The following is a 26,306-nucleotide window of genomic DNA, read 5'->3' as shown; positions in this document are numbered from 1 at the left end:
AATTGTTGGTTTCTTTTGAGTGAGCCATTTAAATAGAAAACAAAAAGTGGAAAAAGTATTTCCTATGTCATTTGTATGCAGCAGCAATAAGGGTGATCGAGAACTTCCAAGTCTTTCTGAATTGAAGATTCTTACAGTTGGAATTGGAGAATCCTACAATTGAATAAATACCTAGATTTTGGATAATTCGGAAAAATTTAGAGACCTAAAATCGATGATTCAAGTGATTTTGATGAAGATAATCTTAGCATATAGAGTAGAAAAAAAGGTCGGATAACACTTGAAATTAAACAATATAAATATTTTATTGGGCCCACCAGTGGGTCCACAAGCAACACAGCTCTGTGATATTGGCCTCCTACATTGTATACCATATGAAAACCCATTGAAAGCGCGTGGGTCGCAAGAAGCTAACAAATTTGAATAAACCCGTCACACGGAATAGAATGCAACATCATAGAGTGAGTGAGAAAGCAGTTAAGTAAATAAAAAAAACAAAGACCTACTGACCAAGATTTGATGGCGAGGCGAGTGCCGCTGCTGCTGCTGCCGTGGGTAGCGATCTCGGTGGCGTCGGTGAAGCCGATGCGAACCCACTCGAGGGCGAAAGCGATGACACCGACGAGGAAGGAGCCGGCGATGCCGTCCGCTGCAGGTACAAATTCGATTTGGCGATCGTTAGGCCGTTAGGTGGTGGAGTTGCCGTGGCCGGGCGCCCGGAGTTTCCACTGGCACTGGCGATTAGCGTCGGGGACGTGAGAACCGACGTCGAGAAGGCCGGCTTGAGACGACCGTTCAGGAACTGCCGGTACTGGCTTGGATGGTAACCGTTTTGCGCAAGGAGACTTGAAGGCTTTGGTTTCTTGCTGTTGTACACGATGAACTTTTGATTCAGAAGGCTCTTCCCGTTGTGGCCACGGGTGTTCAGGAACGAGATCGTAAACTGATCGTCCGATTCGGTGCCACTGTTGTAGTAGATGGGACCACCGGCAGCGTCTACCGTGTCCGAACCATCGGAACTTCCGCTGAACTTCTGCAACCGAGTGAGTACCTCTTCCGATTGGTAACGTCTTCTGGCAATCTTTTGAAAATTATTATTACTATCACTGAGGACCGCCCTAGGGTCCAGATCGCGGTTATTGTTTCCGTCCCGATCCACCACTTTCCCGACGTGGGTGAATCCTCGATTCATTTGATGATCTTCGTGTTCACCACCGCCTCCACTGCTGCTAGTGGTGCTCCCGTTGTCACTTCCTGGCCCTCCGAATCCACCCCTGGACAGCGAACTACTATTGCTACCGGATGAGTGTCCACCCGGCTCGGATGACGATGACTGCTGCCGGCTGTGCTGATGAAGCCCACCGCCGTTCGTCAGGTAGGAATTGGACTGGATAAACACTCCGTCGCAGGTGATCTTGATTGTCGTCACCATATTACTGTATTCTTTTGCCACTACTGCTCGCCGCCGAGCAGATTTCGCCCACGGGGATGATTACTCATCAATGATGGATTTGTTGTCAGTTTCGCAGTTGCATACACTCTCTCTCTCTCGCTCGGAGGACACGTGATCCTCGATCACACTCTCTTCACTGTCACACGGTTCACATCACGATTGTTTACACAATTGGTGCCTCTCTATAAACTGATAATTGCGCGACTGTTTGTTTGTTTCACATATTTCACCACGAGACGACGAATGGAACCTATAATCTGTACAATTAGAATTAAGAAGCTTTCCGTACGTGGGTGCATGCAAAAACGGCGATCAATTCCGTGGCGAAGCAATGTGAATCTAATCACGTTGGTGGCACTGATGTGTGTGATTGTTGCTGTGGCGCATGGATGAAGATGATAATCGATGAACGCTCCGGGATGTGGTTTTAAGCGGCTTTAAGTGATTATAATAGACTTTTGTTATTATTATAGGATAAATCTGAGAACTGATGACTGTATGTCAAACGGCGACGGCGAAGCTGTTTTGCTGTGAAATGTATATGAAATGACTCATGGAATAGTGATGCATATGAATTTATTACCAGGAGATGAATGTTAAATTAAATTAATGGTAGACATATTTAAGGAATTTTTGAAATGAACATATTTACAGTAATTGGACGGAAGGACTTAACTCTAAAAACACTTCTTTACATCATTTATGAGTGTTACTTAATGCGTATGCGGATCGAGAAAGAACTGCATGTTAGCTGATTAGACGATTACATTCGCTCTTTATTCAATAAGCGGTATAAACTGAAATTAGGGTGGCCAGAGAATCTTAAAATTCCCGGCACAAATCTAAAAAAATTATCACATTTTTTTTTTATCGTCACCACGTGCAAATTTTCGGTGTGATTTGTGGGTAAATCATCAATAACAAAACTACAGGCAGCATTTTTTATGTATATTGTATATATGAAGGTATGGGTCACCGGACATTTAATTTCGCTACTAAAAAGTTCAATGAGCTGTTACAGGGCGTCGACTCAATGAAAAGAATCCCTGATATTCCCTATAATCTAGATACAGTGCCTACCCCAGGGTTTCTCAACCGGTGGTCCACGAAGTCTTTTCAGGGGGGCCGCGTGGGTCTTGGTTTGTTTGGTCTAAAAAAAAATATGCCAAAAGTGACAATATCAAAACATTTTTTTAATCGGGTGGCTTACAGTGGGAAAAAGTAAGTGAAGTTAACACCGACGGCGATCTAGCAATGCTTGGTAACAAATCAAGATTTCAGAGATTATAGTGCTTGCTCCATACGCCACAGGTGTTCGATATGCCTTTGTCAGCAAGAGCAAGACTCTGCCGGAACTAATGTTAAAAGTACTTGATTCTGTCATCAAAATTGTTAACTATGTCAAATCTGGAGCTCTGAACACTTGTTTATTCAAAGAACTCTACAAGCAAATTAATTCAGATCACGTGGTTCTTCTTCTCTACATAAGAGATGAACCAACCTAAGGCTGAAAGTCTGTATAATAAAGACAAAAAAAAATCTTCTCTACACTGTTACGCGCTGGTTGTCTAAAGGCAATGTTCTCAACCGTGCTTTTAAATTGAAGGACGAAATCAAAATGTTCCTGGAAGTTCAAAGTAAAAATGATTTCTTTGTTAAATTTTGGCTTGTTCAAACTAACTACGGGGCCAGTGAACTTTTTTTTTAATACTTTATTAAACGTGGTAAGCGCCAGATAATCAGTTCAAGTAGTGATAGCGGGATGTGAGATCAATGTGTGAAGGATACTTACACCACATCGATAGAAGTCTCCAAAAAGGCTTTCTTAATCGCTTAAAGTTTTCATCAAGTACGGACCATGAACTTTTTACCTCGACCTACTCCATGATACAAGAATAGGCATGGAAATTTTCTCATCATTAGAAGTTCTTTTCAAACTGTTTCTGAACTCAACGCTAGGTGCATAAATTCGCTCAGTTCTTCTACGTCTTACATATGAAACACTTGTCTTTAATCCCACTTTATTGTTTTCCTTCCGCTAGAAAATTATTCCGGATAGTACGTTTAACCAAACGAATCTTTGAATCATTATTCAATCATAAAAATGCGACTCATTATCAAATCTTAAGATCTCAGTTCAACACTGGGAGCTGAAATTATATTAGACCCAAAATCATCGAAATACTCTTTTATTTGAGTAATTTTTGAACCACCAGTTCGCAACTCTATTTAACATTTTAAATGGTCAACTATCCTCAAACTACACCGAGAAATTACGTTATTTGAAACTAGCGAAGTCAGTCATACTTATTAATAAGTTTCTGTGATTAAGAAATATTTCCCCGAATTCGAATGGAATTCCCTGAGATTCTCTGATGTTCCAGGTTCAAAAATAAATTCCCTAATAATCACAGATTTTCCAGGTTTTTGCAGGTAGTGGACACCCTGTGTAACAATTTCGGATATCCGAGAAATTATCCGAAATCTTGGCTGCTGCATCGTTAAGTATTCGAGATTTATAGGTATTATTTTGAGCGTGATTATATAAGAGATACAAAAAGTAAACAGGAATATTCACTATGCGCATCGTAAACACATTTGCACTATCGCAAAAATACCGCAGTCCATTGAAATTTAATGGAAGTTTACACATTTACGAGGGTGTATACATTTACGATGCACTATGTGAATACTCCTAATGTTATTTTTGAGATACTTAAAACAATCAAATCGTACCTATCACTTTTTTCCAAAGCCTCATATTTCAAGCCAGTCCTGACTTCATATTTTAAAAGCCCCAGCCCCAGAGACATTTTTTTAAGGACACTAGCCCAGGTAATAATTTGATGCTTAGCAAGTGTTTTTTTCCTTGATTTGTTTTCCGTCGATCTTGTTTTACGTGCTGAGCACCAATGCTACCGACGCCAGGGAGGCAGCTCCCACACCTGGACCCTACCTATCGACCCATCAACTCATGAACCGGGGACTAACGGCTTTACTTCCCCGAAGGAAGCCGTGATCAGAGATGTTATGCCTCAGAACATCCCGGCGGCGCCGACAGGGATTGAACCCAGGCCTACTGGGGTGAGACGAAATCACGCTTACCACTACACCACCGGTGCCGCTCTTACCAAGTGTTGTGTAATCGATTTTCATTCAGCCTTAGATTGAATAATTGCTGTACATAGAGCACGTTAACCGTTGTTCAGCTTTTAAACATCTAAATCTGGTGATTTTAATCAGTCAAAAGCTTAACAGTAATATACATTATAAGCTTTTTTAAGGCATTAAATAACAGTTTTTTCCAACCCTTGTTCAGCCTTCTAGTTTTATTTCAAAAATAATAATGGAAGACCACTTCATATCTTACGCATTTATATGGAACTGCTAAAAATTACCTTTGCATTTCGGGATTCGAACCGGCAGTCGCCCAAATCAACTGGACCATTTAAGCATATGTGTGGTAAAAGGTATAATAATTAAGGGGCTGTTTATAAACTACGTAGAAATGTAGGAGGGGGGGGGGTTGGCAATTATTCACGGCCCATACAAATTAAAAAAATTTGACAATTGTCTACGCAGGGGGAGGGGGTCAAAAATCCCAAAAACCTGTCTACGTAGTTAATGAACATTGAAGTTGAAGTTGAAGCACGTCAAATTTAAGTTGAATAACAGCAACCGGAAGAGTATTACACAGCAATGCAGAATTGTAAACAACAACTGGTGACAGTAAAACATTCCATTCATTTTCAAGTACAGTGCGGTCTGAAACTTCAGTGCAATATAACAGACAAAACACAGGAATGCAAATGTTAATACCACCGACGTCTTCGCAGCCCACATCTACGAGGAGCTATTCCTAAAAATCTCCTCTTCCTTGTCTCTACTGGTGCCAGTGCTTGTAATTAGAAAGGTAGGCAGTGAATTTAGAAGAACTAAAATGCCGGAAATGCAACGAATGACACAGACACTGACGACATTTAACAAATCAAGCTATCAAAATATGTGTAACGCATTGCTGATTTGTGGAGTTGGGTTAAGCTTAAATAAGGCTTGTTCAATCTTCAGATCTTCTTCTTCTTATTCGCATTTCAAGCTTATTGCATACGCATATAAGCTTATTACGTGCTCTCAACTTAGTGTTCTAGATGCACTTTCACAGTTATTAATTGAGAGCTTTCGATGCCTGTACCATTTTTGCATTGGTATAATTGTGTGGCAAGTCCAATCATACTTCTATGCCCAGGGAAGTCGAGAAATTTTCCAACCCGAAAAATTCCTAGACCGGACCGGGAATTGAACCCAGCCACCTCCAGCATGGTCTTGCTTTGTAGCTGCGCCTTTACCGACTGAGCTAAGGGAGGCCCCTTTCAATCTTCAGATCAGCTAACTTATTGAGGTTGCATTATGGGCATATAATTCGCTTAATTCACTACTAATCAACTATATACCCGAGCAAAGTCGGTTAACAAAATGAAAGCAAATCGATATTAAAGTGTGCAGTTCCTATCATAATGAAAACTCATTTTGATTTCAAATGTTGCGACATAAGTCTGATATCATATTGTGCTTTCATTATGCAGTCAAGACGTTTTAAATGAAAGCAACTTAACTTGAAGTTCTGCTGTTTACGTATTGTTTAAAATTTAATTGAAATTCATCTGTCGTTGAACTAATGATTATCGTTTATCTGATTTGTTTAACACATTTTAGGTCATTCGTGACTTGCCCGCGGTGAGATTGGAGCCTAAGTCTTTCAGCTTGAGAAACATGAATGGTAACCATTTACTCTAGGCCCGTATTCAGTTAAACATTATGAATGCAAAATCAGTAATCAAATTGATTTCATTGAAAGCAGGATTAGTTTTCCGTTTGCTTCAACAGTGTAAAATTTTGCTCTCATTTTTGCTGTGTTAACCGTTAAGTCAACCAAAATGAGATCAACTGGAGTATTCAATATAAGTTACATCATAACAGCAAATTTTGATTTCAATTTGATCTTCAGCTTTGCTCGGGTATTCAGCCTGATGTTGATCAGCTTTGTACACCTTAAATCAACCAATAATCAGCTTCTGTTCTTACTGTTCAGCTTGAATTGTTCGTGGGAGGCTCAACACTATCGGACTGAATTGGTCATTAGACTAGACCAAAGAATTGTAAAAAGTGAATGATTGGATTAAGACATTGTTATAGAACATTTGAATTCGATTACAAATAAAATCTAGCGAAAATTCTTGTAGACCTCGAAGAAGAAAATATGTTAAAACTCCGTAGCCTGTACAAGTATAAATCTTAAGCATTTTGGAATTTTAGAAAATTTCCAAGATTGTGAGAAATTGACGTTTGCTTAAAGTCTTAAAAACTACGATTTTTTTTTTTCAAAAAATAGTCACAAATTAAAAAAAAATCTCCGGGACTTCGATTAACAAAAATAAGACAGAAATAGAAATGTTTTGATAAATCTAGGCCTAAGAAAAAACTCAAAATGTGAGATTTTGAAAAATTTACAAGATCCTAGAATTTGCCTGAATAAAATGTCTAGACTTTGAGACTTAAAATGTTTAGCTTTTATTTTTTTAATAAAATTATGCCGTGAATCCGAGAATTTTGGGGAGGAATTAAAAGAAATTAAAGTGTTAGTTAAAAAACTACAAGGAACAACCCTATGGGGTTGTACGCAATGGTGACGTAGGACTACGTGGTCTTACATAAGAAATCTTATTTGGTACCTGCAGTAGGAGCTTGTTTTTTTGTGTACGAATAGGAATTTGAGCGGGGTTCTCTCTGTTTGTACTCTTTTGCATGACGCGCTTAACATAGATGGCCAACAGCGACTCACGAAGAGCTACTGATCTCGATCAATAGCGGTACGGCTTCTTCCTCCTTCTATGGATGCTCATGTGGGCTGGAGCCTTCCGTTGTGTACTGGAGAAGACCACCGGATGGAATTTAACTTTGAAATCTGTGTTAGGGAAATCGCTTTTCGCAGGCAATCGGTGATAATCGGTGAAAACATTCGTGCATTTTTCAATAGTGACATTTTGAAAAATGATGAAGTCTTAAATTTTACAGATGCGTATTAGTATTTCTGATCAATTGGTGTTAAAATTATTGAAATTTGTCCAGGGGCAGCTGAGTAATTTACGTTCAAAATCTTTCATAATTTTGTTACATGTTCCATTTTCGGTTTTTACAAAGTGTATCCCCATATAGAAATCACAGACGTAGTCCTACGTCAAAAAATACAGAGGATTTCCAGAAAAATATGGGAAAAATTCTGAAGCAGCTCTGGCCAAAGCATTAGAAATTCTGAGATAAATTCCAAGAGATTTCTGTGGAGTAGAAAGGAAATTCTGAATAAAGTCCCTCGTTAGGTGATTCTGAGAAGAGTTGAATGGGAATCATGAGGGTGTTCTGATGATAATTTCAAAGGGATACTCAGGAAGGTTTAGAAAAGAAAAATAAATATATGCTGAGGATAATAAAAAAAATGGGGCGAGCAATAAAAAAAATCCTTATGAAAGTTGAGTTCAAAGATAACTTTAGGAAACATTTTAAAATAATCAAATTCCCGAGAGTTTCGAGAGAATTGCAAAGTAATTACGAGTAGAGAACACCAATAAAAATTTATTACCAAATTTACTATAAAAGCTGGTTTAAATTTATGCCACGATTATTTAGTCTAAATAGCTGTAAAGAATGATAAGCGGATTTCGTGATACAAGAACAATGTATAACAATTATTCTTAAATCTTGTAAACAGCTTATGATACGTTACAACTTCCTAGTTTGAGCATAGCATGGCAAGGATTCTCAAACTATTTTGGGTTGCGACTCACTTTTAAACGTTTCATAAACCAACAACATTAAAAACACATGTTATTGGACCAAAATTATGTAAAGAACGCTAAAAATAGTCACCCATAACAGCCTTTAAAATGCACAATGGCCTGAAAACCACATGAATTAGAAGAACGTCAAAACTTGCCCTAACTATAAGCGTCAAAATGGTCTGATACGACGAATAGAACTATCAAACCAATTTAAAACACAAAACAGTCAGCTTATCCGAAATAGGCCAACTAAATGCCTGAAAATACTTCGGATTAACATACAAATACGGACCATTAAAATCACTGAATCATCAAAAGTTACCTAGAAGCGCCAAAATGATACTAAAACGCCAAAAAATGGCCTTAGGAAAGCCAAAATAGCCTAAAAGCATGTTTTGACCTCCCCAAAACTTTGCTTAGGTAAACCAACTAAGTTGACATACAAATGTTAAACAAGCATTACAGCATTATATAACAGCCTGGAATCTCCCAAATATAAAACTGTATAAGCCGCCCTTAGAAATGCCAAAACTAACTGAAAATGACCATAAACAGCCCAAAAATACATCAAAACTGCTTCAGATGTCGATCTTGCATGTACATTAGGGTGGGTCAACTTTACAATCCTATGTTACCCACTGCTCTTTCAATGCGTGGGGACCTCAACCCAACAAATGCGCGAAATTTGAACGAATTCGGTTAAAATCTCGAATCGCGACAGAGTTTTTAATTTTGTATTGGAAACGGAACGATCCTATTCATTTGCTTACCAAAAATCCAAATTTTGCTCAAATTCCACCAAATCTCGGACTTGCATTGAGAATGCTATACAAACCAACTTTGTCGACGACTGCAAATCGATTTGATCTTTGTGCAAAAAGATACTAATCTTTCATTTTAGACCAAGTGTTCTACACGTACCAACAAGCTTGTTTATACGCCTGAACGTATGAGCGGAGCGGAGGTCTAAATTAATATTGATATTAATTGTTCTCAGAAGTCTTGCCGGTTTACAGTCTTCGACAAAGTTGTTCTGTATTGTTTCCCCAGTATTCTTCAGAGATTTTAGTGAAATTTGAGCAGCATTTGAATTTTTGGCTAGCAAATGAATAGGTTCGCTTCGTTGTCCATACATTTCCCCATACATAATTTAAAATTCTCCCGCAAATTCAGATCATACCAAATTTGTTCAAATTTGACACCGTTGTTCGGGAACACAGGGGGTTGTGATCCACTATACAAACTGGACCGACCCTAATGTACATGTCAAATGTCATGTACAATTTTAAGAAACTCCAGATTCCAGATTTCCAAAGGGATTCTGAGAGATGAATTCAAAGGCAGTCCTGGGAAGAATGGAGATTTAACGAGATTTCTAAGGTAAATCGGAGTAGAATTCCAAAAACATCCTCAATAAAATGTAAGAGAATTTCTTACGATAATTTCTGATGCAAATACCATACAACTTCTGAACATAGTTTCAACGGTATTCAGAGGAGACTTTCACGTGGATACTGAGGAGAATTTCTAAGAAGTTCAAGGGAGCGTCCCATGGGGATCCTGAGTAAAATTCCAATGAATTTTAAGAGCATTCGAATATGAACTTATTTCATGGGAATTTCGGGATAATACTTTAGGGAATGCTCAGGATAGGATAAATCCAATTAAGAGAAGAATTTCATGAACATATTATGAATAGTTTCATAGTTTAAGAGATTTCTGGGAAATTTATTAAAAGAGTTTAGGCTAAAATTTCGAGGTGATTTGGAGAAAAATTCTTTGATAATTGTGAGGAAACCTTAATGTGCATTCTAAGAAAAATTTCATGATTCTAACTGAGCAGAATTTGAAAGGCATTGGAGGGGCTTCGGAGAAAAGGCTGACGACTATTTAACGGAAATTCTCAGGTTAATTCCCGTATTACAAATGGGATGTTCATAAACCACGTAGACACTTTACGAATTTAGCAGTTGTCTACGGGCTATACAAACTAAAAAAAAATGGCATAGGGAGGGAGAGTATATAACCTATCAAAACCGATCTACGTAGTTTATGAACAGCCCTAAAGAAGTTTTGGAAACAGTTTTAAGGAAATTTTGAAGAGAATTCCAAGGAATTTAAACGATGCTCGAAATTTTCATTCCCAAATTTTCCAGTATAAAATATTTCATAAATCATTTTTCGGCCGCTGGGTTTCCCGAACCTTTAAACTGATTTATCTCCTTAAATAACGCTCTAATCGCGATTTGGACGGTGTTCAGATGCTCGAAATTTTCATACTTAAATTTCCCAGTGTAAAATATTTCTTAAATCATTATTTGTCGGCCGCTGGGTTTCCCAAACCTTTAAATCGATTTATCTCCTTAAATAACGCTCTAATCACGATTTGGGGGGTGTTGAGATGCTCGAAATTTTCATACCCAATTTTCCGCATATAAAATATTTTATAAATCATTATTTGTCGGCCGCTGGGTTTCCCAAACCTTTAAATCGATTTATCTCCTTAAATAACGCTCTATTCGCGAATTGAGGGGTGTTCAGATGCTCGAAATTTTCATTCCGAAATTTCCCAGTATGAAATATTTCATAAATCATCATTTGTCGGCCGCTGGGTTTCCTAAACCTTTAAGTTGATTTATCTCCTTAAATAAAGCTCTAATCGCGATTTGGGGGGTGTTCAGATGCTCGAAATTTTCAGTCCCAAATTTCCCAGTATAAAATATTTCATAAATCATTATTTGTCGGCCGCTGGGTTTCCCAAACCTTTAAATTGACTTATCTCCTTAAATAACGCTCTAATCGCGATTTGGGGGGTGTTCAGATGCTCGAAATTTTCATTCCCAAATTTCCCAGTGTTTTTTCAGTCGTGTTATTCACCAACGAGATAATCGATCAACAACGATAGGCCCTTTTCCCGTGTTGCACGACAAATTTGCTGTATTTCGAACTAAATTAACTTTTAATTCCATAGTTCATTAAGATTTAGATAATAGTATTAAAAGTCCTCGAAAAATATCTCTGAAGACCGTTGGATTTGTCCCTGGAATTCACTAGACCTGGTTGCGAATTCTTCTGAACACACTGGACTTCTGGACACCTTTTAATGCTTTCGATTCACATCTGTATTTTTGGAAAAGGGCCCTTCCCAGGCCGACGGTAGAACATCCTTTTTCCGGTTAAATCCATTTACTAACCGCCAAGACGGCACAAGTCTTCTGACCGTTTTTTGAGCATTGCTTGATCTTAAAGTGAATTTCCAAGCCAATATTGTACCCATAACCTATTCGGTAGCCAATCAACGTTCACAATTTAATGTTATTTTACAAACAAAGCTAATCCCTATGACTACACAGCCAAACCCCAATGAATAATACTTGGAAGACGATAATTATCGTAACAAACGCTAACAACAAAGAACCTCAACCGAACCAGCCAGTCAACGCGAAGCATTTAGTGGATGTGGGTACATCTCCTCCCTGCCCACATCAGTCCGTTCGTTCAGGTCGCCTACGGCATGGTTGCGTAGGAGTATAATTGAATAGAATCTACTAACTTCATCTTCACGGTGGTGGAGTGGTAGTCAGACCATCTCCACTCCCCCCCCCCTTGCTTCCCTGTAATCCAAAGAGTGTTGCCTATTTCCATTAGTCATCATCTCCTCCAACTTCCATCGACTAATTTGTGAAGCGCATTTCTTAGATGTTGAACAACCCTTCCCTATTCGCATCAGCTGGCAAAGCTGGCTCTACTCTTCTCCTAAAGCAACACTCTCGGAGAACATGCGCTCCGGCAGCGTCTTCGTCGTCGTCGTCGTCGTCGACGCGTCGCCGGTTGTTTGGCTATGAGTAAGCGAATAAGTAAGTCTGTAGTCAACACACATCATATGTGTGTGCACAAGTATATTTTGCGCGTTTATTATCGCAGTTCCTCAAGCGGAAAATTAATGCCGCGACTCGAGAAACGACGCCATTTAGCCATCAGTCATCGCTCACAGGTAGGCAAGTGGAAGCCAAGCGACTCAGCACTAAGCAGTTCGGAGGTTTATCTTTCAGCTTTTTAAGTACTGACACAGTCTGCGTGCGGCTGGAGGAAGAGTGTGTGTACTTCAAATTTGCGTAATCCAGACTGAATCGAATATATGTATTCCGACAGGAACCATTTGCGAGGTGTCACTTGGAAATGTATGACTCATTCATCGTGTCGTCCAATGTGGCAGATTTGTGACCAAGTCCGGTCAATTTGCACAACAGGGAAAACGCTAGATGGTCATCGGCACCGCCGTTTGATTAGCATTATTCGCTGTTAAGATTAACGAACCTTTTCTTATTCAAATTCGTCACTTTGATGGTGACACGAAGAAGACAACTGACACCGACAATGACGGATGTGTCAAATTTATGGGCTCTCTTCAGCTCTCTCAAGCCCAGCCAAAATACACCACAAGGATCCATAGGTTAAGCAATGGGATAAAAAATGAATATGCAACAATTTCCAGCTAAATATGGTAAAAATATCCCAAGTAACATTGCAAGTTTTATCGGGGTTTTAAATGCGATTTGCATTTAAATTAAAAATAAAACCAAATGCTAGGTGAAATAAGTCATTACTAAGACAGCAGAATTTTTCCTGGATCTTGACTTTAGCTCGGCGTTCGAAGTCTTCAAAATTTATCTATGAAAATTCGCTCAAAACTTTAGAAGGTTTTATTTGATTTTTCTCAAAAATTTCCCCTCAACAGAATTCTTGGCAGAATTCCTCAAGAATAAATTTAAAGATTCTCTCTGAGAGCGGCCATTTAAAATAAAAATATTGAATGTGGAAATATGCAGCAATGAACTTTGAAAATTGGACGTTTACTGAAATATCTTGGAAGTTTGACAATATTTCAGGATCCCGGACTATGACAAGTTATTAGAATGCAAGTTACAGTCAATTTGCAAAACCTCGGGACATTACATACCAATTTTCCGTACCTAATTTTACGAATTTTGAAGATCCCGGACATAATATATTTAATGAGTGCTTATCTCAATTAACAATTTCGGTTTTATAAGGGTTCTGTAGACCATGATTTATACTTGTAGCATGCTTTAAAACCTCCATAAAACTTGGAATGTTACTTGGGATGATTCGTTGCAGTATGGTCAGTCAAACTCTTGAGTCATTACATTACATTTTACGGTTCTATGCAAACTTATCATAATTTACAACCATATTATTATTCATTAATGAATGCAACCATGACCGTCTGCTGACCGGTGCACTTCCGAGATCAAAGTGAAATCGTCCAAACACACACAAACACACGCATACAGAGACGAATTGACGCGATACTCATCCAACAGCCGTCGCCGTCACGTCATCGCGATCATCATCCTTCGCGCAATTAGCGCTACCACACTGCCATTTAATCGTGCGCTACCGATCGATTTCTCCTCTAATGACTCTTCCATCAAATCGATCATCATCTTCTCGGGTCGATCCGCGGTCGACCTTTGAATAATACGCTTCGGCTCCTTCGCGATCGACTAGGTGGGTTGTGAAATCAAATCTCGCGACTTGCTGCGCTGCCACAAACGAGAGATTCATCTAATTGTTCGCTCTAATAGATTGATAGAATAATTATGACCGCGCAGCCACCACCGGGTAGTCTTACACTTAGGAGTGGCCTCTGTTATTAGGAAATTACCCCTCCGACCATTGAAGGCCCAATTGCTTCAAGGGTGGTGTCGTCGCACTCAGCCAGACCGGGATGTCGGAAGTTGGCAAGTTTCCAACAATTTCGACCAGATCTAGCAAGTTGCATGTCACACGGTTCTTGTTTGGGGATTATAAGGAGTTGAATATAAACAATTGCAATTTTGCCAAAATACTCCAATTTTGATCGTGGCGTAAAACTTTCCGCGTCTAAATTTGAACTGACCTTAATTTAAACAAAGCAATTGCTGTCAAGCTTGCATGCAAGTTGTATGAAGTATAGTAAATTTTTGCAACGTTGAACGTTTCAGTTCACTTTAAGTGTTGATGCTATGATGAATATTCTCCACCCAAGTAACAATTTTGGTTTTATGAAGGTTCTGTACACGACGATTTAGGCTTGTTGAATGCTTAAAACCTCGATTGAACTTGTTAAAACCGGTGAATCTTGAGTAAGGTTCCTACTGGACCGAGATTTACTATGTTTTCGTAAATTACCTCATCTGGATGTTATAACTTATGACATTATCTGACACCTCTAATCAAACTCCCATGAACTAAATTGATGTATTCACCACCGAAATGCATGCCCATTTGCGCGATGTAACACCCCATGACCATTATTCATAAGGGTTCCATAAAGCAACCGATTCGAATCCTAATCACGGATTCCTATCATCAACCATAAAGCCAACCACAACAACTCCCGCGTGTTGTCCGCCGCGGGGCCATCACACCAGGCGAGGGTTACAGCACCAAGGTAATTGGATTTCCATACAGCACCGCATATGTTTTCCTCTTGAAGAAGAAGTGAAGACGATGGAGACGTTTGTGTCTGAGAGGTAGCCGACCACACACACGTGAAGAGTAAGTGATTGCTTCAAGATTGCCTCATCATTATGATCATCAGCGTCGCCGTCGTTCGGCGCGCGAATCAGCCAAACGCATCGTTCAATGGCATCGTCTGTTTCTGTGTTGTTGTTGTTGTTGATTTTTCGGTTTTTGGTCTGATGATTGTGGTTTCCTAGAAATGCGATTTAGCCATCGCGAAGAGTTGAAGACAGTTTGGAGCACCTTTGCCTTCGGTGAGACATTTTTTCAGTTAATCTGATAATTAGTTGATACATTCTGAGGATAATTTCATAAAGTTTGTGGGAGAAAACAAATCCGGAGCATTAGTCCTTGGATTTTTTTTTTTTTTGAAAATGCTAAGAGGAGGATTAGAATTAAATCTGAGAATAATTCCAGGACATCTTCAGAGGAAATCGTAAAATAAATTCAGGAGAGTTTACCAAACAAATTATGAGAAGAAATCTACGTAATTTGTGAGGAGAAATGCAAATTAATTATTAGGATTCAAAAGGAAATCTGAAATTAATTAAATGAATATTCGAATAATCTTTCCAAAGGGTTTCTTATTGTGGAGAATTTCAATGTAATTCCGAGGGAAACTAAAAGACAATTTAATTTGGAGGATAGCTTCATCGAAATTTTGAGGAATATTTCAATCGAAATCTCCGTTGCATATGGAATGGACTATTCTGAGGCCTTCAGAACTACTTTAAAGTTTCCAAATTTTTCCGAAAGTTAATAAAAACGGCCTTGAAGTTCTTTTGTAGTTTGAGAAACTAGCTTGATGCTAACAATACTTCTCATTCAATTCTTAAACTTCCCTGAACTTTATAGGACTTCGTAAAGTTTCCTCAATTTTTCTAACAGTCATGGGTTTAACAATTCGCAGAAGTTCTCTAAACTTCTTTAAAATTTATGTGGCTTCTCCAATGTTAATGGAACTGCTCTAAGGTTCTCTTTTCTGTTCTGAAATTCTTAAATTAACTCTAAAGTTTTTGCAATTCTCATGAAGCTTGTTGAACTGCGCTGAATTTAATTGAACCGTCCTAAAAACGGACTACTTTTGAACTTATGCAAAGACCTCAATTAACTTTTTAACGTCTCTAAAGTTATCTATCTGAAAATCTGGAAAACTGCTTTAAATTTCCCAATAGTTTTCTGAAACTAATGGAACTGACCTCCCCCCAGCAATTCCTCCAATTTTCGGAGCTTACTGCACATTTTAGATGAAATACGCGTATCTGTCAAGAATAAGCAAATAAGGTAGTGGAATTAAATGGAAATTACTAATCCTTCTCTCTCTCTTTATATTATATCTACATAGGTAATTTAGACACTGGAAGTTTGTTCAGGCTCCTGACATAGAAATTCAACACTCAGGATTGGGTAAATAGCTTTCAAAATTTTGAAACTTCGAATTCACGCTTCTCCCGGTTTTCCCCGGTCACCCTACAAATGTCTAGAACATGGAGTTGGGAAAAATATTACAACATTAGTGAGTCAAAACCAATTAGACAGTTAACGTTACGTCTGTTCACAACTATTTTTTTTACCAAATAAAACTTTTTGATGATTTTTTTTTAAAGGCAAATTCTTCACTCTCAACAACACTTTAGTGACCTTTTGGTGTAAAAAATGACTTTTTAGTGACTGACTTGAAAATAGTGACCTGTCCACTAAACAGTGACCTGCTACCAGCCCTGACGGCATAGTTATTTGTTGGAGTGAGATCTTTCAGTTGACGGACTGTATGGTTCTGAATTCGCTTATTAGGAGGCACAAGTGAGCGAAAATCAGCGTACATAATGATCCTTAGCATTTCAAAAGTTCTCGTAATGGGCAAAGTTATTAAAATAAGCGCGAATTCGCTGATACTGGTTAGTTTAAGCATAACAAAATAATCTCATATGATTATCAAAAACTCAACGATAACAACAAAATCAACAAAAGAATCAACCTCAAACCACGGATCACAATGCACAACCCATTGCCATTCACTGCAGATGATTTCACGTACCCCACTTCCGTTCTACGTGTTCATATAACAATGCACGTTCTCCACTCAAAGCAAAAAAAAAAGGAAAGGAAGTGCATCGTCAAAAGAAAGAAAAAAACTAAAACAAAAAGAACGTCCTTCCACAAACTGTGCGCTCTTTCTCGTTCGTCTTGAGACGACGACGTGTTACAAACGGAGAAGATCTTTCAAACTAACACACCAAAAAGCACACAGGTTTCCTCTCATTCCGCTTAATTACGATGAAAATCGGTCTATTTTTTCCCGGCTCATCTGCTGGCCCGGGAAGGTTGAGGTTCTACCCGTGCAAAATTGTGCACGCGAAGAAGGCCACAAACAGAACAATGGTAAAAACAAGCGAAAATAAATCCAACCTAGGTATGAAGCCAGCGAACGACGGCGAATAGGAATGGTCTACTGAATGTAGAACACAGAGAAAATTTTCCTGCTTGCCTTTTCCGGATTCGGTCCGGATTAAGAGTGTTGTTTTTGTGTAAAGTTGCCGAGCAGCAGCTGCAGCCTAAAAAGTAGCCAAGCCGCCGTTTGGATGAGGAAAATTTTCCGGATTGCACATAGTCAGCCAGTGCCAAACTGCGAATAGAGATGAAGGTCGGTGCAGAGATCTGGGTTGTCCAGAGATTTCCTTCGAAAAAATGTGGGTCGGAGCGGCGCGGTGCGGCGGCCCAGGTGTGTGAGGAAGTGTATTGCAAATGGATTACGGAAATACGTATTGGGCACATTACCGGAGAATGGAAGGTCCTCTTACGGTTTTGTTTGAAACATATACAGTATCCGTAATCGACTCAACGAAAGAAACTGAATTTCCTGATTTTCCAGTCGTTTTTCAGAAAAAATCCAGGTATAGATTCACATTTTTTTTTCTAAATTTACAGGTTTAAGACATGTTATGAGCAAAGTAATCAGTTACAGCAGTAACCGAGGTGTTACTTTGATCGATAATGATGTGTGAATGAAATTGCAATCATTTTTATCAATCAGCTTGCTATCTATTGATCCACAAGAACGTAAATATAAATTTATCATAAAACGATCGGTTTAATCCCAACAACATACACTTTCATACTAGCTTGATTTAAAGAAAGTGTTCAACAAGTTCATGATCCCAAAATTTCCTCAATTTACTCAATTTCCTCTCCTTGACACGTCGATTTCCTTACCCTTATTGGTTATTTTTTGACTGTTTCTGGGATATTTCCGCACATGAAACACTTGTCTTTAATCCCTCCGTTATACAATATATTCTCCGTGCACGCTTCAATTCACATTCCATATCCGTTGAACATTTGTTATGGATAACACCCTCAACCAAACGCTTGATCGCAGTGGGATACCTCTTGTGGGAAATCGTTCACAAGCACGTATTGCATATCCCAGCAAAAGTAACATAGCAAATCCATAAAGAGGTTGCAATGCAATCTACAAGTCTAAATCATGGTCTTCAGAACCCTCATAAAACCCAAATTGTAACTTGGGAGGTAACCAAAGCTAACATACGACTAATACAGAGCTTGGGCACATTATTAGTCGCATTATTAAGGCTTGTTGGTTATTGGAACTGCAACATTTAATCATAATCTTCTACTTCAAGCAACCTAAAAATCGTCCATCCAAGCACGATCACAATTCTAGATTTTCACCCATTTTCAGAGGTTTAATTTTTGTTGAACCGAACTAAAGTGTGGAAGATTCCGAACTGATTTTATGGCAACGACTTTTAGCGCTAGACAACGGACAAGAATTGGAACATGGAATGTACTGACGCTAGCCCAACAGGGTAAACTGGCACAACTCGCCAGTGAGGTCCGCCGTATGAAGCTAGAAATCCTGGGACTTAGTGAAGTCCGCTGTCCGAACTTTGGCGAACACAAGCTGCCTTCGGGACAGGTACTTTTATATTCTGGTATGCGAGGTGAAAACGCTCCGCGACATCGTGGAGTTGGCTTTCTGCTTAGCGCCCATCAATGAGAGAATAATCGTTCCCAGATTCGGAACACGGGTCCGAAACCTTACCATAATCCAATGTTATGCGCCAACCGATGCTGCCGAACAAAGAGAACTTTTACAGTCAACTGAATGCTGTCGTGGATAAGACTCCAAGAGGTGATATCAAGATCTACACAGGCGACTTCAATGCGAAGATCGGCTCCGACAACTCGGACTATGAGCGCATTATGGGACGCCATGGTCTCGGAGCTATGAGCGAGAACGGCGAGCTGCTTGCAGAGTTTTGTGGCAACAACGACATGGTGATCGGGGGTTCGCTCTTCCCCCATCACCCAGTGCGTAAAGTCACATGGGTCTCCCGTGATGGATATACAGAGAAACAAATCGACCACATCTGCATCAGCCGAAAATGAAGACAGAGCCTTCTTGATGTTCGGAATAAACGCAGCACTGACATTACGTCTGACCATCATCTCCTGGTTGGTGAGAACCGCCTACGCATTGCGTGGGTTCAACGGCGGGAGGAGAGACTCGGGAGGCGATTCAACACACAGCGTGGCAGTGTAGAAGAACAGTGGACGAGCATCAAGAATGCCTTTATAGAAACAAGCGAGAACAACTTGGGTGAGCTGCGCACTCAGAGGAAGGAGTGGATCACCGATGAAACCTGGAGGAAGATCGAGGAGCGGAGCGAAGCTAAAGCCGCGATACAGCGAGCAAGGACCCGAGGAGCCAAGAACGAGGCCCGTCAGCGGTATTCGACTCTAGAGAGAGAAGTTAAGCGTTCCTGTATACGGGACAAGCGAGCGTGGGTGGACTACCTGGCTGATGAAGGGGAGAAAGCCGCAGCAACTGGCGATGATGAACCCAAGGATTCCAGTGAAAGACGCGACAGGACAGTTGCTCACCGACCCCACTGACCAGTTGAATCGTTGCACAGTGGGCAAAAAATGACAAAACCGCGACTAAATTGAATATCTCGGCTGCCAAACGGTTTCAGTCAAGATTTTTTTTTTTTTTTTTTATAGTCACTTTAACGCTCTTGGCTCATTCGTGACTTGTCCGGGGGTGAGATTTGAACTCGTGACTTAGGCGTGAGAGGTATGGATGCTAACCACTACACCGGGGTCGCCCCCTTCAGTCAACATGTTATACATATTCTCAAAGGAAAAACTCTCCTGAATCGATTGGTGGTGGTCTCATTGGAGCGTCAGGACTGTTTACACGTTATGACAACTTCTACGGTCAATCCAGATTTTCCGGAGGATATGGCCACTTAACCCCTAAATTTAAATTCTTTTTTAAATTCGCTTTGATCTCATGATTCTGAACAAACATAGAAAAAATCGAAAGATTCTAGAACAATTTTTATAATGTGACTACTTCATTGGTCAATCAAGATTTTCCGGAGAATCAGGATATGGCCACTGTATTCCAAAATATGTATTCCAAGTTAAATACGCTTTGATATCTTGATTCTGAACAATATAGAATAAACCGCAAGCATGTAGGACATGTTTTATAACGTGGTCACTTTATCGGTCAATCCAGGTTATCCGGAGAACCAGAATATGGCCATTATACCCCAAAATATAGTTTCCACATTAAATACGCTAAGATCTCTTGATTCTGAACAACATAGAAAAAATCGCAAGGTTCTAGCACAATTTTTATAATGTGGCCACTTTATCGGTCGTTCCGGATCCTCCTTTAGGCCAGTAGAGTTTTCCTGAGGGCGTATATGGTGTCTTTACGCCATATATACTTAGTACTATCAATTTACAGTAATATACGTTAAGTAAAGTCTAAAATTATGTCGATAGATAGTGGCATTTCCTACATTACCGGGAACTCCGGTTGATCCCGGCCCTCTATCTCGGTACCATCACCAATCGATTCAGGAGAGTTTTTCCTTTGAGAATATGTATAACATGTTGACTGAAACCGCTTGGCAGCCGAGATATTCAATTTAGTCGCGGTTTTGTCATTGTTGGTTTGAGCACTTTGAACAACTTCTCGAAGTTTCAACGGTCAACCAACCATCAACATCCCGGCATGATCCGCATGAGGCGCGTTACTCGCGTCAACACTGAAGCTCCATCATTGCAGGAGATAGAAGCAGCCATCCGAAGTATGAAGTCCAACAAAGCCCCGGGGGTCGATCGCATATCAGCAGAGATGCTCAAAGCTGACCCCATGATATCCTCACAAATGTTGCATCAACTATTCGTCAATATCTGGGACACCGCGACTTTTCCGGCCGTCTTGGTAAAAGTCCCCAAGAAGGGGGATCCAACTGTATGCGACAACTGGCGAGGCATCATGTTACTGTGTATTGTTCTCAAAGTTCTGTGTAAAGTTATCCTCAATTGGATACAGAAGAAGATCGACGCGACTCTCCGACGACAACAGGCAGGATTCCGTGCTGGAAGATCCTGTGTGGACCATATTGTCACGCTCCACATCATCTTGGAGCAGATCAATGAGTTTCAAGAGTCCCTGTACTTGGTATTCATTTACTACGAAAAAGCTTTCGAACGACTAAACCACGAAAACTTGTGGGGCGCTCTGTGACGCACGGGAGTCCCTGATAAGATCGTCAACCTCATCGAAGCGCAGTACGAGGCTTTCTCATGCAGAGTGTTGCACAACGGAGCTTTGTCTGACCCGATTCGGGTAATCGCGGGTGTGAGGCAAGGATGTATATTATCACCGCTACTGTTTCTCATCGTAATCGACGAGATCATGGTTGAAGCCGTTGACCGTGTACCGAACCGTGGGTTACTGTGGCAGCCTATTACCATGGAGCATCTCAACGACTTCGATTTGGCTGATGATGTTGCGTTATTAGCACAACGGCGCTCTGATATGCAGAGTAAGCTCGACGACCTTGTGGAACGCTCCTCTGAAGCAGGTCTAACCATCAACGTCAAGAAGACCAAATTGTTGGATGTCAACACGGAAAACCGTACCAATTTGACGGTAGCTGGGCAGGCAGTGGAGAAAGTCGAAAGCTTCCAATATCTTGGCAGCCACATAGCGTCGGACGGCGGCACCAAGAGCGACATAGGTGCACGGATTAAGAAGGCAAGGGCTGCTTTTGCCAGTTTGCGAAATGTATGGAGAGCGAATCAGATCAGTCGACGCACCAAAATTCGAATTTTTAACTCGAACGTGAAGTCTGTGCTGTTATACGCCAGTGAAATATGGTGTGTATCAGCGCAGAACACTCAGAAGCTGCAGGTGTTTATCAACCGATGCCTGCGGTACATAATTCGTGCCTGATGGACCCACAATTGGATCTCAAATTGCGAGCTTCATCGTTTGTGCCATCAGAAGCCAATAGAGACAGAAATTCGTGAACGGAAATGGAGGTGGGTCGGCCACACACTACGACGGAGCGGAAACGGAATCTACAAGCAAGCACTGGACTGGAATCCAGCAGGACATCGCAGCTGAGGCAGACCCAGAGGCTCGTGGCGGCGTGAAATTAAGAACGTTCAAGGCCAAAGCTAGTAATCGCCCAGGATGGAAATCTTTCACAAAGGCCCTTTGCACCCCTGGAGTTGCGCAGGATCGTTAAGTAAGTAAGAACTAAACCCAGCGCCACCAAGAAGCGCGCTAAACCACTTGGAGCATGTATTTTGTCACAACCAGCTATGTATAGCTCTACTCAAAGATGTAAATGATTTTTTACCGCCCTCTGGATTCCGCTTCAACTCAGGGACGGCCCAAAATCATCCAAATTTAGTTCGCCAAGCAGAATCTAACGAACACTAGCGTGTAAATTCATAGGATTTTGACAGTTCTTACAGTAATGCATATGTAATTTATGTACAGCTATATATAGTTGGAGAAGACTATGTGCTTTGTTTAAGGATTTAAAATAATTCATTTGAACACCAACAAGCTCACAATTCTATTGAAGATTTTATTAATAAACAAACAACCTAAAATTACGCCGAGTAATAAAATTGTATGAGACTAGCGAGATCAGTAATACTTTTCAGAGAGGATTAAGCAATTTTTTCTTGATGAAACTTATACAGAGGATATAATAAATCCTTTCTTAGATTTGATGCATTCTCCCCTTGTTTAGCTGATCCAACAATTTTCAAATAGATCAGAACATAACTACTGTTCAAAAGTTCTACAAATTCGCCCAGTTTCGCATATATTCAACAGCAACAAATGCAAACCGTCCCCGGAGCTCAGTATACTTTCGGGTCACTCGTCCATCCAGCTCGCAGTGCAGCGAGTGAGTGTTGGGAAACAAAGCGCAATTCTTCTCCGCTCCAGTGATGGCACCGAGGTTACCCTCCATACGGGTATGGCACCATCATTCGATCATCACCGGTGATGGCCTAGCGGTAGTAGCATCCAACTAGTAACTGCATATTGTTGGTACACAGAAAGAGACCCCCGAGTGACTCGATGGTCTTGACTAACCGACTGAGTGATTTTTTTTTTATTACTACCACTGGCGACGTTTATTGTTGTTGATGTTGTCGTAGGCCCACCAGCAGCAGCTGCTGGCTGGTTAGATTCGCTTCGTTGGTTGGTGGTTAGTGTGACGACGACACAGCGCGACTTGTGACTTAAATTAGTAATGCAGCACACCGCAGTAACATCATCAACAACAGCAGAAAACAGAAATATGTAGAGCTGACCTGATTTCGCTTTTCTTCGTCGTCGTCGACGTCGCTGTCGGTTAGTACAGTACCTATGGCTAATAGAGTGGATCATCTTCCTTTATGGTAGCGTAGAAGCGTTGCACAAAGAAACTTTGTGACCTGCTGCAAGCAGCAACAGATGTACATAGTTGGATTCCAAATCCGATTGTTGCGGCAGCAGCAACAGCAGCAGTGTTTGGGGGGGCGTGAGAGACTTCATAGGGCCCGCTCGTACTGATTTCAATCGGATTTCCAATTCGAAACGATTTCCCGTCGTCGTCGTCTCCGCGACGCTCGCTGGGCAACTTGATGGTAAACCACACCACAATGAATGGCATCTTCTTGTAGACCCAGCCACGCGCGTTGGGTCCCGTGTAAATTCGAAAGGAAGAGCCGTGAACTGCGCTGCGCCAGCAACATTCTTTGTGGCTCAACAGCACAACCAAGAGTTCGAGGCGTGCCAAGCTCGGGTCAAATCACGCTGTCAAGGTTGGCAACGGTGTGCGTTCATTAATTCGCAGTTATCAAAGGGGGTCTTTGTGATGTACTGGGTAGTTAATCAGACGCGCAATGACTCATGGGGTTTCCTCAATCCGGGACTCCACGGCTCGTTTTGGAAAGGTTCATTTATCAAACCATTCAGTGTATTGAAACGACAAACCTAACTGTTTCGAGCTCATCATCCCACACGCCCATTAGCAACAGGTTTCCAAAGATAGTCTGGGCTTGGTGGCGACAACGACTACAGAGCTAGGCTGCACTTGCCAAGCCAGTCCGCCTCTAATATCTGTTGCAAATGAATATATTGCCACCCAAACTTGCAGAATGAAAAAGAACGATCCCAGCTTGCGTGTCAATTCGAAAACTCCGAAACCACTGAACAACAACAACAACAACAACAACCAACTGTCGACCGGTGACGACGGTTTCCGTGTTCAAACAACCATGTGAACCTCCAATGAACGACCGAACGATGATGGGCGGCAGCAGTTGTTGTGCGAACAGCAATAAAGGTTCAATTAAACTGTTTCCTATGGGCACTTCCTATTAGATTTGTGCGGCAGTCGAACTCATTCTTGTTTCGACGCCTTTTCAAGGCTCTTCGCCACCATCATCGCATCGCGGTTGACGGTTTCGATTTCATTGCCCAACCGTCACCAACGTCGTTTGCAATTGATTACGTTTGTATCGATCCATTAATTCGGTTAGAAAAAAATTTCCCGATCGAAGGTGAAGTGAAAGCACAAGGCCGCATTCTGAGCCATTAAAGTCTATTGAGCTTGCCCTTGACGATTAGTTGGCTTGTTCTAAACATTTTTGGACACGTCCTGTAGTCCACTGCAGTGGTATTTGTTATGAACTTGATTTACCTTACGTTTGAATTCATCTGGACTGACCTTGAAGATCTTTGTAATAACTCTTAAGATGCATTGTATTTCTATGTTGTACAGGTTCTCATCCTCTTTGAACTGACCGTGCAAGCTCTTTAGAATAGGTTTTAATATTCTTTCGATTGGTCTAGTCCTAGCAGTCTTCTGGCACTGACATAGAAGAATTTGAGCTTTGCACTGGTCTTTGATGATATTATCTTGATTAACCACCACCACCAAACACGGTGATTGAACAAGCGGTGAGCCCGGTTAGAACTGGATTTTGAAATCTGTGTTAGGGAAAGCGCTTTTTGCAGGCAATCGGTGATAATTTTGATCACCATTGCAACAGTTGGACATTTGTGTTATTTGCAATAGTGACCTAGTTGATAAAGTGTTTGTTTTATCAGATTTGTAGAAAAATTTCCAATCGATTGGCTTGTTAGGAACAAAAGTCCACCCACTATTGGCAGAGTTATAAGTGATCAAAACTTGACCACTTTTCGCTACGTGGTTAATTTTGGATGTTTGAAACTGCACCCCCAATATGTTGGCGAAAGACGTAATCCTACGTCAAAGTGAATTTTTGCCTCGACTTTCTCCAATTTGCTAAAATTTGGCCATTTTGAATCTTATTTTCTTTTTCACAAAATGGCTTATTCGACCTTTTCCAATAAATTGTAGCATGATAACGTCATTTCTAATCGAAACGAAGTCTGAGACAAAGATGTGGGGGAAAAGAAACTCTATCTAGAAAAAATATACACGGTAAGTTATTTTGTGACTTTGGGTGAAAAATCCAATAAAGTATTAACAATTTAAATAAAAATAAAAATTCCTTGCTCAATATTTTAGATTCGAAAAAAAAACGCTAACAAAAAATGCAAACATTTGAAATATGAAATCTTTGGAATTAGATTTTAATTTGAAGATAATTTGCGAATGCTGACATAAATTTCAACTGAATTTTCAGGAAAATGTTAACGAGAACTCTAGACAAGTGTGATAAGTACTCCTGGTAAATTATAAGGTGAGTGATACTGCCTATAATCCCATATCAATCATATGGGAAAAGTAGGTATTGAGAAAATGGCAATCGAAGTTACGAAGTGTGATTCCCACGCCCAAATAATTGAGAAATCATAGTAAATTTATTAATATGTTTTCAAGATAAAATCAGTTGCATTAAAGCTTGCATGTTATGTTCTATCAGCGAAAAATATGGCAACTCGAAAAGCAGAACTGTAACTTCACCTCTGGACGATTGAATTTAAGGATGGGACTGATATGCGATTGCTTTCGGACAAACTGACTTGATGTTGTTTTCACATTCTTATGATCAAAGTCCGTAGCTTTACCACATAATATGGAAGTTGATGCCAATTGATAGTGGATAGCGAGGTTATCTCAAAATTGACGAAAAACCATATGGGACTAATATGCAATTAT

The 26,306-nt window shown here is 40.3% G+C and overlaps 1 protein-coding gene across 3 annotated transcripts in view; it reads right to left on the bottom strand.

The window, feature by feature from the left end:
* Positions 1-26,306, bottom strand: part of Csk (C-terminal Src kinase) — a 163,825-nt gene that overhangs the window by 132,723 nt on the left and 4,796 nt on the right. Inside the window, exon 2 of one of the 3 annotated variants that reach the window (XM_065232554.1) lies at positions 511-1,710. The exons of 1 other annotated variant lie outside the window; for it this stretch is intronic. In XM_065232554.1, the coding sequence (XP_065088626.1) occupies positions 511-1,432 (922 nt within the window). In that variant the 5' untranslated portion in view covers positions 1,433-1,710. The remainder of the gene's footprint in view (positions 1-510; positions 1,711-26,306) is intronic. One more of the 3 variants, XM_065232555.1, reaches the window with a different exon arrangement.

The sequence above is a fragment of the Ochlerotatus camptorhynchus genome, unplaced genomic scaffold (assembly GCF_037179485.1).
Source record: "Ochlerotatus camptorhynchus isolate MF236.1 unplaced genomic scaffold, CSIRO-AGI_Acam_v1.1 ptg000370l, whole genome shotgun sequence".
NCBI lineage: Eukaryota > Metazoa > Arthropoda > Insecta > Diptera > Culicidae > Ochlerotatus > Ochlerotatus camptorhynchus.
This window is presented reverse-complemented; position numbering and strand designations above follow the sequence as displayed.